This window comes from Macaca nemestrina, chromosome 20 (genome assembly GCF_043159975.1).
Source record: "Macaca nemestrina isolate mMacNem1 chromosome 20, mMacNem.hap1, whole genome shotgun sequence".
Classification (NCBI taxonomy): Eukaryota; Metazoa; Chordata; class Mammalia; order Primates; family Cercopithecidae; genus Macaca; species Macaca nemestrina.
In genome coordinates, this window is record NC_092144.1 from 64835330 (window position 1) to 64849552 (window position 14223).

At 49.2% G+C, this 14223-nt stretch overlaps 1 protein-coding gene across 1 annotated transcript; it reads left to right on the forward strand.

Annotated features, from left to right (window-relative positions):
* LOC112429385 (killer cell immunoglobulin-like receptor 3DL1) lies at positions 1-12201 on the forward strand. The gene is given in 10 exon segments (XM_071087853.1): positions 1-34; positions 1976-2011; positions 2761-3045; positions 4482-4781; positions 6427-6720; positions 8342-8392; positions 11191-11292; positions 11755-11807; positions 11907-12062; positions 12064-12201. Coding segments are annotated over 10 exon segments (1449 nt in total).
* The last annotated feature ends 2022 nt before the right edge of the window (positions 12202-14223 follow it).

Consider the following 14223-nt stretch of genomic DNA (forward strand, 5'->3'; position numbering starts at 1 on the left):
ATGTCGCTCATAGTCCTCAGCGTGGCGTGTGTTGGTGAGTCCTGGAAGGGAATCGGCGGAGGAAGCACTGGGGTGGTGATCTGGGCCTGGGGTGGAGATATGATCCTGGAGTGGAGATATGGGCCTGGAGTGGAGATACAGGTCTGGAGTGGAGATATGGACCTGGAGTGGGGATACAGGTCTGGAGTGGAGATACAGGTCTGGAGTGGAGATATGGGCCTGGAGTGGAGATATGGGCCTGGGGGACAGATATGGGCCTGGAGTGGAGATCTGGGCCTGGAATGGATATCTGGGCCTGGAGTGGAGATATGGGCCTGGAGGGGAGATCTGGGCCTGGAGTGAAGATATGGTCCTGGAGGGGAGATCTGGGCCTGGAGTGGAGATCTGAGCCTGGAGTGGAGATACGGGCCTGGAGTGGAGATACAGGTCTGGAGTGAAGATATGGGCCTGGAGGGGAGATCTGGGCCTGGAGTGGAGATATGGTCCTGGAGGGGAGATCTGGGCCTGGAGTGGAGATATGGGCCTGGAGAGGAGATATGGGCCTGGAGTGGAGATCTGGGCCTGGAGTGGAGATACAGGCCTGGAGTGGAGATATGGGCCTGGAGTGGAGATACAGGTCTGGAGTGGAGATCTGGGCCTAGTGTGGAGACATGGGCCTGGCATGGACAGATGGGCCTGGAGTGGAGATCTAGGCCTGGAGTGGAGATATGGGCCCAGAGTGATGATATGGGCCTGGAGTGGAGATCTGGGCCTAGAGTGGAGATCTGGGCCTGGAGCGGAGATATGGGCCCGGAGTGGTGATATGGGCCTGGGGTAGAGATATGGTCCTGGAGTGGAAATCTGGGCCTGGGGTGGAGATATGGGCCTGGGATAGAGACATGGGCCTGGCATGGAGGGATGGGCCTGGGGTGGAGATCGGGGTCTGGAGTGGAAATTTTGGCCTGGAGTAGAGATATGGGCCTGGGGTGGAGATCTGGGTCTGGAGTGGAGATTTGGGTCTGGAGTGGAGATTTGGGTCTGGAATGGAGACATGGGCCTGGCATGGAGGGATGGGCCTGGAGTGGACATATGGGCCTGGAGTGGAGATCTGGGCCTGGAGTGGAGATATGGACCTGGAGTTGGGATACAGGTCTGGAGTGGAGATACAGGTCTGGAGTGGAGATATGGGCCTGGAGTGGAGATATGGGCCTGGGGTAGAGATATGGGCCTGGAGTGGAGATTTGGGTCTGGAAAGGCGACATGGGCCTGGCATGGAGGGATGGGCCTGGAGTGGAGATATGGGCCTGGAGTGGAGATCTGGGCCTGGAGTGGAGATATGGACCTGGAGTGGAGATCAGGGCCTGGAGTGGAGATCTGGGCCTGGGGTGGAGATATGGGCCTGGGGTGGAGATCTGGGTCTGGAGTGGAGATATGGGCCTGGTGTGGAGATATGGGCCTGGGGTAGAGATATGGGCCTGGAGTGGAGATATGGGCCTGGAGTGGAGATCTGGGCCTGGAGTGGAGATCTGGGCCTGGAGTGGAGATCTGGGCCTGGAGTGGAGATCTGGGCCTGGGGTGGAGATATGGGCCTGGGGTGGAGATCTGGGTCTGGAGTGGAGATCTGGGCCTGGGGTGGAGATCTGGGTCTGGAGTGGAGATCTGGGCCTGGAGTGGAGTTCTGGGCCTGGCATGGAGGGATGGGCCTGGGGTGGAGATATGGGCCTGGGTTGGAGATCTGGGCCTGGAGTAGAGATATCAGCATGGAGTGGACATGTGGGCCTGTTGTGTAGATCTACCCCTGGGGTGGAGATCTGGATCAGAAGTCTGGGTCTCTGGGCAGCTGAGATCCCTGCTGCGGGGGCAGGTAGGCAGCCAGGGTGAGTTTACCTTCAGCCCAGCAAGGGCCTGGCTGCCTAGACACATAGTCCCATGGGGGCAGCACAGGAGGCCCTGGTTTGCCTGCAGATGGATCATCGACCATGATCTTTCTTTCCAGGGTTCTTCTTGGTCCAGACGGCCTGTCCATACACGGGTGAGTTCTTCCCCAAACCTTAGGGTGTCATCTCCCCACCTAAGAGGATTTTCCTGAAACAAGAGGGAAGTCCTGTCGGAGAGTCTCTCATAAACTAAGAAGGGGGGACCCTGGGGTGCTCGGCTCACACTTCTGACCTCGTCCCCTCTGGCCTTTCTTACCCTTGGCTGAGTCAAGCTCTGTGAAGAGCAGGGTGAGCTTGGGGTGCTCCAAGCTGAGGGGTGCAGGGAGGAAGTGGTGTCAGCAGCTGAGGAAGGGAGGGAAGCAGTGCTAGGAACAACAGGTCCTCTGAGGACAAAGGTGTAACTCACACCCTCCAGTGTTTCCATGACGGTCAGGGCTGCAGTGTGGCTGCTGTCCTTCTACCAGAAGAGGTGGGGAAACCACAGCCATGACCCTGACATTCCAAATCTTCTGATGGGGGTTCGGTTCATGCACTGGCCTGATATTCCATTCACAAAGGACACACCCTACATGCCGTGTCTACTTTGTGTTGTTTTATGTGAGTGATCTCGCAGTATTAAAATCTAGTAAGAGTCGCTTATTCAGCACTTGCTCAAAGTTCTCAGCTGACACTTTTCTTGTAGGGAGACGGCATGTCCATGCTGGATAGGTTCTTCCTGTAGCCCTGGACACCCAGGTGTGGTAGGAGACTTAGAAACATGGAAAGGGGAAGAATCTTCTGAGCACAGGGAGGGAGGGGCGGCACCACATCCTCCTTTCTAAAGCGGCCCCTCCTTTTCCCCCAGGTGGTCAGGACAAGACCTTCCTGTCTGCCTGGCCCAGCCCTGTGGTGCCTCAGGGAGGACATGTGACTCTTCGGTGTCACTATCGTGGTGGGTTTAACAACTTCACTCTGTACAAAGACGACAGAAGCCACATTCCCATCTTCCACAGCAGAATATTCCAGGAGAGCTTCCTCATGGGCCCTGTGACCCCGGCACACGCAGGGACCTACAGATGTCGGGGTTCATACCCGCACTCCCTCAATGAGTGGTCGACTCCCAGCAACCCCCTGGCGATTAGGGTCACAGGTCAGAGGACTCCTGTCTGGGCTTCTCCTTGTCCCACCTCCTGAATCCCAGAGCTTCTACTGGGGGTGTCCGTCAGGGTCCCATCACCCAGGACATGACTGTCTTTGGGGTACAGGGGAATTGAATACAGGGAAATGGGTGCTGTGATGGGAAGAATAACTGTCCCCAATATGGCTACATTCTAATCCCTGGAGCGTGTGACTATTTATGTTATAGGGCAGGGGACTGAAGGGGAAGACGGAGCTCTGGTTGTTGATGAGTTGACCTTGAGATGGGGAGACGGCCTGGACTGTCCCACTGGGCTCAGTGGAATCACAAGGCACCAAATGAGAGGAGGAGGAGAGTGGGGGTTAGAGCAGCGTCGTGGGAGACTCCATCAGCCACTGTGGGCTTTGAAGGTGGAGTAAGGCCACGAGCCACAATGGCAGGTGGCCTCTACGGGCTGGAGAAGTCAAGAGAACCGCTCTGCTGAGTCTCCAGAGGGAACACAGTTCTGTAGATGACTTGATTTTAGCCCAGGGAGAACTGGATCCAATTTCTGTCTCCAGAAGTAGAAGGGTCAGTGTGTTCTCTCCTGATGCCATGTTTGGGATAATTTTCTGCAGCAGTAACAGGAAACCAACACAGGAACCAGCTCAAGGACGAGTTAGGAAACCAAACAACGATAGCTGGGCATGGTGGTGGGCGCGAGTAAACCAATGACTGAATTCAATCGCTTGAATCCAGGAGGCAGAAGTTGCAGTGAGCCAAGACCACACCACTACACTCCAGCCTGGGTGAAAAAGTGACACTCTGCCTCAAAAATCAATTAATTAATCAATTAATTAAAGAAACCAAACAAGGAGAAGGTTGGAAACCCCGAGATCAGGAAGGGCAGGACGCTGAAGCCACCAACAGGCTCCATCCACATAGGGAGGGGTCGATGCTCCTGGAACCAGCACCAGGAGCCACCCTGTGGAAGCTGAGGCCATGGAGAAGGCACAGGCATGGCAGGAGAGGCTCCCAATCCCCACCAGGAACAGGGAGTGTGGACACTGGTGCCTGCCTTACTGATCAGTTCATTCCTCCTGCCAGGGACTCCAGTTTGTCCAAAAGAGATTGAACCAGGCTGTTAAGAGCCTGGACATGCAGCCTGCCATGGTTCCTCTTCCACCCCCACACAGACAGGAGGAAAGAGATGAGTGGGAAACAGATACAGCAGCCTAAGAGATGAGGATGAGCCCAGTGGGAAGGGCATCCAAGGCTACTAGAGACAGACGGACAGAGAAGAGGGAGGGACACAGATGGAGGGACCTGCACCAGGGGATAAAAGACAGGGAGACACAGAGAGGGAGGAAAGAGACAGACAGCCGGGAGGGGAACCCTCACTCGTTCCAGGTGCCATGGATATGATGACAAAGCGAGACGCCTTCTAAACTCACAACCTCTCTTTCTAGGAGTCCACAAAAAGCCTTCCCTCCTGGCCCTCCCAGGTCCCCTGGTGAAATCAGGAGAGACGGTCACCCTACAATGTTCCTCAGATACCGTGTTTGAGCACTTCTTTCTGCATCATGAGGTGACCCTTGAGGAGCCCTTGCACCTTGTTGGAGAGCTCCATGGTGGGGGTTCCCAGGCCAACTATTCCATCAATTCCATGATGTATACCCTTGCAGGGACCTTCAGATGCTACGGTTCTTTTACTCACTCCCCCTATGTGTTGTCAGCTCCCAGTGACCCCCTGGACATCGTGATCACAGGTGAGAGTGTCTGGACATTCTTGTCATTGTCACTGGGACACAGAGTGAATGATCTAGGACTTGGAAGCCCCAGGTGGTCATGAGGAAGATGAGTGTGGGATTCTTATGGAGAGAGACTGACTTGGCGAGGTCTGTACCAACAGAGACAGAGAAACAGGAGACACAAGTACAGACCAGGTGTCATAACAGAGGACAGACACAGGGGCCACACAGGGAGGTAGAAAAGAGAGAAAGAGTTAAAGGGGACACCCAGACACACAGACATGTCCCAGAGAGAGGCGTCCTTCTGTGCTGACTTTGCTCAGATACCTGGCACAGGTTACAAACTTCATTTCTGTTTTACCTCCACAAAGCGTTTCTACCAGGAGAACCCAAGAACACCCATATTTCTGTCCTGAGTCAGCCCCTGTGGCCTCAGACCTTGTGGCACCTACAGATGCCGTGTTTGTTCTGACACCTCTGCCTTCCGTGCAGTGGAGAGTCATCGTCCCAGGATATCGTGGCCCCAGAACACCAACCCCTGTATGCTGTGTGTACTTGGGGTCCCCACACTGGATTCTGAGGCTCATATTCCACAGAACCCCACATATGATAGGATTCCTGAGAGACACAGGGACATCAAAAAGAAATCAGGAACATCAAAAAGCAAAGACATAAACACACACAGAATGAGCCAGAGGAAGGAGATTGAGAGACTCACAGACACATAAAGAGACAGAAAAGTGGGCAGAGGAGTGGAGAGAATGATGGAAGGGAGGAGAGAAAAGCTCCAAAATCAGAACCCTGAAGGCGGGGGGCACAAAGACAGAGATAGATAAAGATGTGGGGATGGATTGCAGAGATTCCAAATAGAACTAGAGAGACTGAGAGGCAGAGAAAGACAAGGAGATGGAGAGAGACAGATGGTAGATGGATAGATAGATAGATATAGATAGATGATAAATAGGTAGATCATAGATAATGGATGGGTTATAGATACATAGATGGCAACTGATAGATAGATGATACATGGAGATGATGATGATGATAGATACATAGATCGATAGATAGATAGAGAGACAGATAGACACATAGATAGGTACATAGATATGTAGATGATACATAGAGACAGAGAGGCAGACAGATAGAGAGGGAATAGACAGATGTTACATAGATATAGATAATAGATGGTGGATAGATAGAGAGACAGACAATTGATAGAGAGATAAATGATACATAGATATAGATTACAGATAGATAATTGATAGATTGACAGGTAGCAGATAGATAGATAGATAGATAGATAGATAGATAGATAGATAGATAGATCGATAGATAATAGATAGAAATGTTCAGAAGGTTATGAACAAAACAGAAAGTGAGAAACTCAGAATTAAAGAAAAAGGAAGATCAAGTCAACAATCCAAGGAGGATCATAGAGAAGAAAACAATACAAAAAGGGAAAACACACCACGGGCTGGGGAAGTGAGGTCAGAGACCTAGAGAGACAGAGAAGGTGGAAGGAGGAAACAGACATGAAGAGAGATGGGGTGGAGAGTGAGAGAGAGCATTAGCATAGAGCAGAAGAGTGAGTTCTCAGCTCAGATGTGAGGGGAGCTGTGACAAGGAAGAACCTCCATGAAGAAACTGCCTCTTCTCCTTCCAGGTCTATATGAGAAACCTTCTCTCTCAGCCCAGCCGGGCCCCACGGTTCAGGCAGGAGAGAACGTGACCTTGTCCTGCAGCTCCCGGCGCTCCTTTGACATGTACCATCTATCCAGGGAGGGGGAGGCCCGTGAACTTAGTCTCTCTGCAGTGCGAAGCGTCAACGGAACATTCCAGGGCGACTTCCCTCTGGGCCCTGCCACCCATGGAGGAACCTACAGATGCTTCGGTTCTTTCCGTACCACACCCTACAAGTGGTCACACCCGAGTGACCCACTGCCCGTTTCTGTCACAGGTGAGGAAAGCCCATGCCTGTCCCATGTCTTATGATCCCAGAGCCATAGCTGAGGAACTTGCTGCTGATGATGGAGAGAAGCATGGACAGGTTCAGAGAGAAGACCAAGCCTTGGTGTGAGGGTGGGATCAGGAGGCAGGATGGCAGAGAGGGCACCTCCAAACTCTCCTGCATGGCCTGCGTGGTGGTCCTCGGTCAGGGCTCCAGGCACCCAGGCAGATGGAGAAACTGGTCAGGACAGACCCAGAGGAGGGAGACTGGGCTCAGTTTGGGGAGATCAGAGGTTCCCTCAGCATTTGTTTTGCTTGTCATATTGATAAAAGCCATTTTAATGGGGTGAGATGAAAATTCATTGTGATTTTTCACTTGTATTTCTCTGATGATGAGTGATACTGAACACTTTCATACACATGATGGCCATTTATATGTTTTGTTTGTGGAGAAATGTGTGTTCAAGTTCAATAATGGCCATTTATATGTTTTGTTTGTGGAGAAATGTGTGTTCAAGTCTTTTGCTCATTTTTAATTAAATTATTTGTTTTATTGAGTTATGTGAGCTTCTTATATTTCCAGTTATAAATCCCATCTCAGATGCATAGTCTGCAAATATTTGCTCCCATTCTGTGGGTTGTCTCTTCACTTTGTTGGTTGCTTGTTTTGCAGTGCAGAAGCTGCTTAGTTTGATGTAATCCCTATGGTCCATTTTTTGCTTTGATTACTTGTGTTTCTGAGGTTTTAAACAAAATGCCTTTTCTCAGACAAATGTTCTGAAGCATTTCCCCAATATTTTCTTCTATGTGTTTCATAGGTTTAGGATTTAGACTCATGTATTTAATCCATTTGGATTTGACTTTTGTGAATGGTGAGAGGTAGAGGTGCAGTTTCATTCCCTGCATGCAGATAACCTGTTTTCCCCACATCGTTTATTGAAAAGACTGTCCTTTCCTGATTGTAGGTTCTTGACACTTTTGTCAAAATGCATTGTATTGGCTGGGCATGGTGGCTCACACCTGCAATCCCAGCACTTTCAGAGGCCAAGGTAGGCGGATCACCTGAGATCAGGAGTTAGAGGCCCGCCTGGCCAACATAGTAAAACCCTGTCTCCACTAAAAGTACAAAAATTAGCTGAGCATGGTGGTCAGCACCTGTCATACCACTACTCAAGAGTCTGAGGCAAGAGAATTACTTGAATTCAGGAGACGGAGGTTGCTGTGAGTCAAGAATGCACCTCTGCACTCCAGCCTGGGTGACAGAGCAAGATTCCATCTCAAAAAAAAAAAAAAAAAAGCCATTGAATGTAGACGCATAGATTATATCTGTGTTCTTCATTTTTCTCCATTGTTCTATGCACTTTTCTTTATGCCAACATCATGCTGTTTTGTTTACTATAACTCTGTAACATATTTTTAAGTCAGGTAATGTGTGTTCCTGTTTTCCCTCTATATCTTAAAGTCTCGAGATAATGGGTAACACATACAAAAATTATGGAGAAGAGGATCCCAGGACTCCCAGAACCCATTGTTGGATAACACGGTGTTGGCCGTGAACCAACCTCAAAGATTTCCCTTGAGTAGAGGACAGGCACCCTCTTTTCCTCACCTCTCTCCTGTCTCTATTCTAGGAAACCCTTCAAGTAGTTGGCCTTCACCCACTGAACCAAGCTCCAAAACCAGTGAGTAAAGAATCCCTCTTATCTCTGCTTTTGGAAACCTGGGGAGGTGGAAGCCTTGGAGTCAAGCCTTGGCTCAGCACCTCCCAGCTCTGATTGTGGGCCTGTCTTCCACCATCTCTCTGAACTCCAGACACTCCAACAGCAAAAGGGATCTTGGCCCAGCACAGGGCTCCGTGAAGTCTCTTAATCTCTAATCTTCTGCGGCTGAGACCTCCTACAAGCTGGAAGAATGATTGCAAATCTGACATCCTTCTCAGGAAAAATGCAGTGTTTGTTCTCCCTGCATTCCTAACTGGAGGATAAATTCCTGGGGGCTTGAAAGAGGGAAGGGAAGGGAACATCTAATGAGGGTGAGGTGTTTTAAAGAAGTTCCACTTGCCAAGGAATGAGCTCCTGTTGGTCATGAGGCAACCCTGGCTGACTCAGCAGAGCAAGAGCCTTGAGTAACAGAGAACAGAGCTCATGCACGCACACTTCGACTCACTGACTCATTCAGCCATGGCCCCATGCTCAGGCTGTGCAGTTAGAATCCATTCCTACTGTTGCCATAACAAATTTCCACAAAATTGGTGGATGAAAACAAAACGGCTTTTTAATTAACTTACAGTGCTATAGCTCAAAGGATGAAATGCACCTCACTGGGCTAAAATCAAGGTGACAGCAAGGCTGCCTTCCCTCCGAAGGTTCCAGGCGAGAATCTGCTCTTCACATGTCCCAGTTTCTAGAGGCTCCCACGGTCCTTGGCTCCTGGTCCCCTTCCTCCTTCCTCAAAACCCACAAAGACTGGTCACGACTCACAGGGCATCACTCAGACCCTTCTTCCTTGTCCACGCCTCTTTCTCTGCCTTCTTCCTCATCTTTTAAGGACTTTGGGATTATATTGCATTCACCAAGATAATCCATCATCATCTCCCTAATATCATCCAGGATACCCTCCTTTTCAGTTCAGCTGATTAGCAACCATAATTCCATCTGCAATCTTCATTCCTCTTTTCCATGTAAAAATCACACATTCACAAGGTATGAAGGCTAGGACAGGGACATTTTTGGGGTGGGGTGGATTCTCCTACCTTCCACAAATAGTAAACAGGATGCATTTGGCCTGTGCTCTTGGGACACTGACGTTGCAGATGGGTAAACGAGAGGAAAGAAAATGAATGCACAAGTGGACCTATAAATGGCTGATCTATTGGGAAATATCTGTGCATAAAATCTATTTATTTGTTTATTTTTTTTTTCTTTTTTTTTATTAAGACAGAGTCTCACTCTATCCCCTACACTGGAGTGCAGTGTCACGATCTTGGCTCACTGCAACCTCCTGGGTTCAAGTGATTCTCCTGCCTCAGCCTCTCGAGTAGCTTGGATTACGGGCACCCGCCACCACACCTGGCCAATTCTTTTTGTAGATTTTTGGTAGAGACGATGTTTCACCATGTTGCCCAGTCTATCTCCAACTCCCAATCTAAAGTCATCCGACCGCCTCAGCCTCCCAAAGTGCTGGGATTATAGGCGTGAACCATGGCACCCAGCCAGAATTTAAAATAAATAATAGATAATGCTGAGTGTATAATTTCAGGTGACAGAGAAGGTCTCACTAATCACATATTTGTGATGTTAATGAAAAAAATGGAAGACTGGCGGAAAGATTTTCCAAACACAGCTATCAGCCGTGAAGGCACAAAGGTGAAAACAATCTTATGTGGAAGGAAGAGGTTCTGCCTGAAACGCTGGGATGAGATGGGGAGAATTACAAGACCACTGGAAGGACAGAAGAGCACACTGGGCACACAGGAAACTAAGGAGGACAAGGAGTGTGTGTTTTATACTCACAGCCCTTGGATTCACCTCGGGCTAACTAGGAATCTCTACATGATTAATAGTGACTGACATGAACATAAGGGAGGCCCAGGTGCGTAACTGGAATCTAGGAGACCGTGGAAAAGGCGGTTCCCGCCCCACTGGTGAAACGTGGTGCTGACTTAGACACTGAGTAGATGAAGTGGATGGATACAGGATATGTTTGTGAGGTAGAATCATTTGCAGGGAGGACTTGTTGGGTTTGATTTTTCCTAGTTGTTTATTCCTTGCTTCATTAATTTCTTTCTGAGATTTATTTCTCCTACATGTAAATCAATACCTGGCAGAGGAGTGATAGAAAGACGAGGCATGGTGCAAACGAAGGGACCTATTACAGCATAATATACAAGGCTGTGAATGGTGGCTCATGCCTCTAACCCAGCTACTTAGCCGCCCACCACGACGCCCGGCTAATTTTTTGTGTTTTTAGTAGAAACGGGGTTTCACCGTGTTAGCCAGGATGATCTCGATCTCCTGACCTTGTGATCCGCCCATCTTGGCCTCCCAAAGTGCTGGGATGACAGGCGTGAGCCACTGCGCCCGGCCCCAAGCTCTTTTTAACAACCAGCTGTCCAGAGTACTAATAGAGGGAGAACTTGTTAACCCCGTCGTGTGGGAAACACTGATCTATTCATGGTGATTCCACCTCCATGACCCAAACACCTCCCAAGAGGCCCAATCTCCCACACTGGGGGTTAAATTTCAATGTGAGGTTTCAAGGGATCAAACATCTAAACTAAAGCAGTTGTATGTTCAGCAGGTTCCATGGTTACTGTGAGAGCTATAACTGAGAGAGCAGGAGGAAGCTGGGTCTCCCGCCATCGGGCCGCTTGTCCTAAGGAGACATTCCACATGGTTACCTGTCAATCAAGAAACGAGAGACAATCCATAACAAGGAACTGCTATGATTAGCTTCTTATTCGTGTCTCTTCTTCCTCCAGGTAACCCCAGACACCTGCATGTTCTGATTGGGACCTCAGTGGTCATGATCCTCTTCACCATCTTCTTCTTTCTCCTGCATCGCTGGTGCTCCAACAAAAAGAGTAAGTCTCACGAAGCAGAGGCCACAGACCTCAGAGCCGTGTGGGGAAGCGGGATGGGAGCACGCGGGTGTGTGTTTCTCACCGGCAGGATGGTCTCTGGCCCAAGGCAGGAGCCACAGAGGCAGGGATTTCTAGAGAGAGCACCAGACACCCTGTCCCTGCCTTCAGCTCACAGACCATTGCCTGATTCTCAACTGTATCCACATGTCCCTGCAGCCACTGACATCCAGGAGAAGGTTCCATGACAGGCAGAAAGTGGGAGGCAGAATCACTGGGATGGGAACTGACAGCTCTTCATGGGATGGGTCCTTCAGCTCAGAGAGACAGAATGTCTGAGTCTGGCTGTTGGCAGCTGAGGGACCTCAGGCACCTACAGTCTCCCGCTGTGTGTTGGGCTCTGCACATGAAATGAGGACCCAGACGGGCCCTCCCAGCTGTTTTGATGACTTTTGTCTCCTACAGATGCTGCTGTAATGGACCAAGAGCCTGCGGGGGACAGAACAGTGAACAGGGAGGTAGGTCCTCCTCGGCCCAGCCTCGTGGATCGAATCTTATTCCCTAATAGTCCTGAAGAATGTGAGCCCCTCCCTCACTCAACATTTCCCTCTCTCCAGGACTCTGATGAACAAGACCCTCAGGAGGTGACATACGCACAGTTGGATCACTGCGTTCTCACACAGGGAAACATCACTCGCCCTTCTCAGAGGCCCAAGAGACCCCCAGCAGATACCAGCGTGTACACGGAGCTTCCAAATGCTGAGCCCAGATCGAAAGTTGTCTTCTATCCATGAGCACCACCGTCAGGCCTTGCTGGGGTCTTCTAGGGAGACAACAGCCCTGTCTCAAAACCGGCTTCACAGCTCCAATGTACCAGCCGCAGGAATCCGAAGGTGTGAGTCTGCATCTTAGGGCATCGCTCTTCCTCACACCACGAATCTGAACGTGCCTCTCTCTTGCTTACAAATGTCTAAGGTCCCCACTGCCTGCTGCAGAGAAAACACACTCCTTTGCTTAGCCCACAATTCTCCACTTCACTTGACCCCTACCCACCTCTCCAACCTTACTGGCTTACTTCCTAGTCCTACTGGAGGCTGCAGTCACACTGAGGAACTCACAGTTCCAAACATACAAGAGGCTCCCTCTTAACACGGCACTTAGACACGTGTTGTTCCATCTTCCATCATGCTGTTCCACCTCCCCCTAGACTATCTTTCAGCCTTCTGTCAGCAGTGAAACTTATAAATTTTTTTATCATTTCAATGTAGCTCTCTCCTCTTCAAATAAACACGTCTGCCCTCATCCTTTAGATAATGTGACTCTTTATTCGCCGAAAGTTTCTGGTGTTATCATTACTATGTCCATATAGCCCCGTATGTTCTCCACTGGGTTCTCACCCCTGGACTCTGAGCTTCTGGAAGCAGGTGGAGCCTGATTTGTCTCTGGAAGTCCAATTTCCATCCAACGATGCAGTGCATAGGAGGTTGCAAGGATCGTGAATCAGATGAACAAGTGATATTCTTACTCTCTGCAGACCTGGAAAGCTGGCAGAGCCATTCCAAGATGAAACATCTGTAGAGTCATAGGCCTTGTTAGTCTCATCTCCACGGGGACACATGTCCACACATCATCTTTCATACCATAAATACACAGTCGCTCCTCCAGACCTGTGGGGTTTACAGGTGTTTGTTGAGCCAACTATAAAGCAAAAATATTCAGGGAAAAAATCCACAAAGTTCCAAAAAGCAAAACTATATTGAATGGACACAAATGGAATGGTGTGTAGGCTGTGTCAGGAATTATAAGTAATCTAGAGATGATTTCATGTACACAGGAGGATGAACATGGGTTATATGCAAACGCTGGACCATTTTATGTAAGAGGCTTGAGCATCTGCAGACTGTGGTATCTGAGCGGAGATCCTAAAACCAATCACCCACGAATAGTGAAGGACGACTGTATCTAACTTTTATTTCTCAGTTTTAAATATGAATCATAAAAAATTTACAATAACAAGATAAAAAACAAGAAGTGGTTTATAGTGTGAGAGTACGTTTAGATTTATTTTTTTCTATGCGTAACCCTTGGGCCCATGTTATCTATGGAGAAGACATTCTATTCCTCCTTAAACCACACGGCAGCCTTTGTCAGTTCTAAGGGGACTGTGTGTACACGGATGTATTTTAGAGACTGTTTTCCGATAAGGGGCTCTCTGCGTTCGCTCTCTTGAGGATGCTGCACATTCCGTAGGCTTTTACAAACCCTTACAATTTGGTAGCTGGAGTCCTCTAGTTTCTTATTATAGGTTATTTGCTCCGCTTTTTCTATATTTCTTCAGGCAGAGTCTCGCTCTGTCACCCAGGCTGCACTGCAGTGGCACAATCTCGGCTTACTGCAACTTCCGCCTCCCAGGTTCAAGCGATTCTCCTGCCTCAGCCTCTTGAGTAGCTGGGATTACAGGTGCCCGCCACCAGGCATGGCTAATTTTTGTATGTTTAGCAGAGACATGGTTTCTCTAAGTTGGCCAGGGTGGTCTCGAACTCCCAACCTCCGTTGATCCGCCCACCTCGGCTTCCCAAAGTGCTGGGGGACACTTGATTTTTTATAGCATTATGTTACTGGATATTTCCATACAATTTAAAATGCGGGAGGCAGAGAGACAGAGAGCGAACCATGTGCTGGGACTCTGGAATCTCAGGTCATGAGACAAATTGTAGATAAAATGACAAAAATCCAGAATTGACATGTTGTGAGTTTTGCTGATGAAGAACAGTTCTAAGATTGTAAATAATTGCATAATCCTTCCCTGGGTATTTAAATCATTTAAACTGGTTCTGCTGTCATACTAGAAATACAAGCATGAAACATCCTTATGGTTTATTCGTCACAATTGCTCTGACAACGTTCATAATACCTATTAGATATTTTGCATAT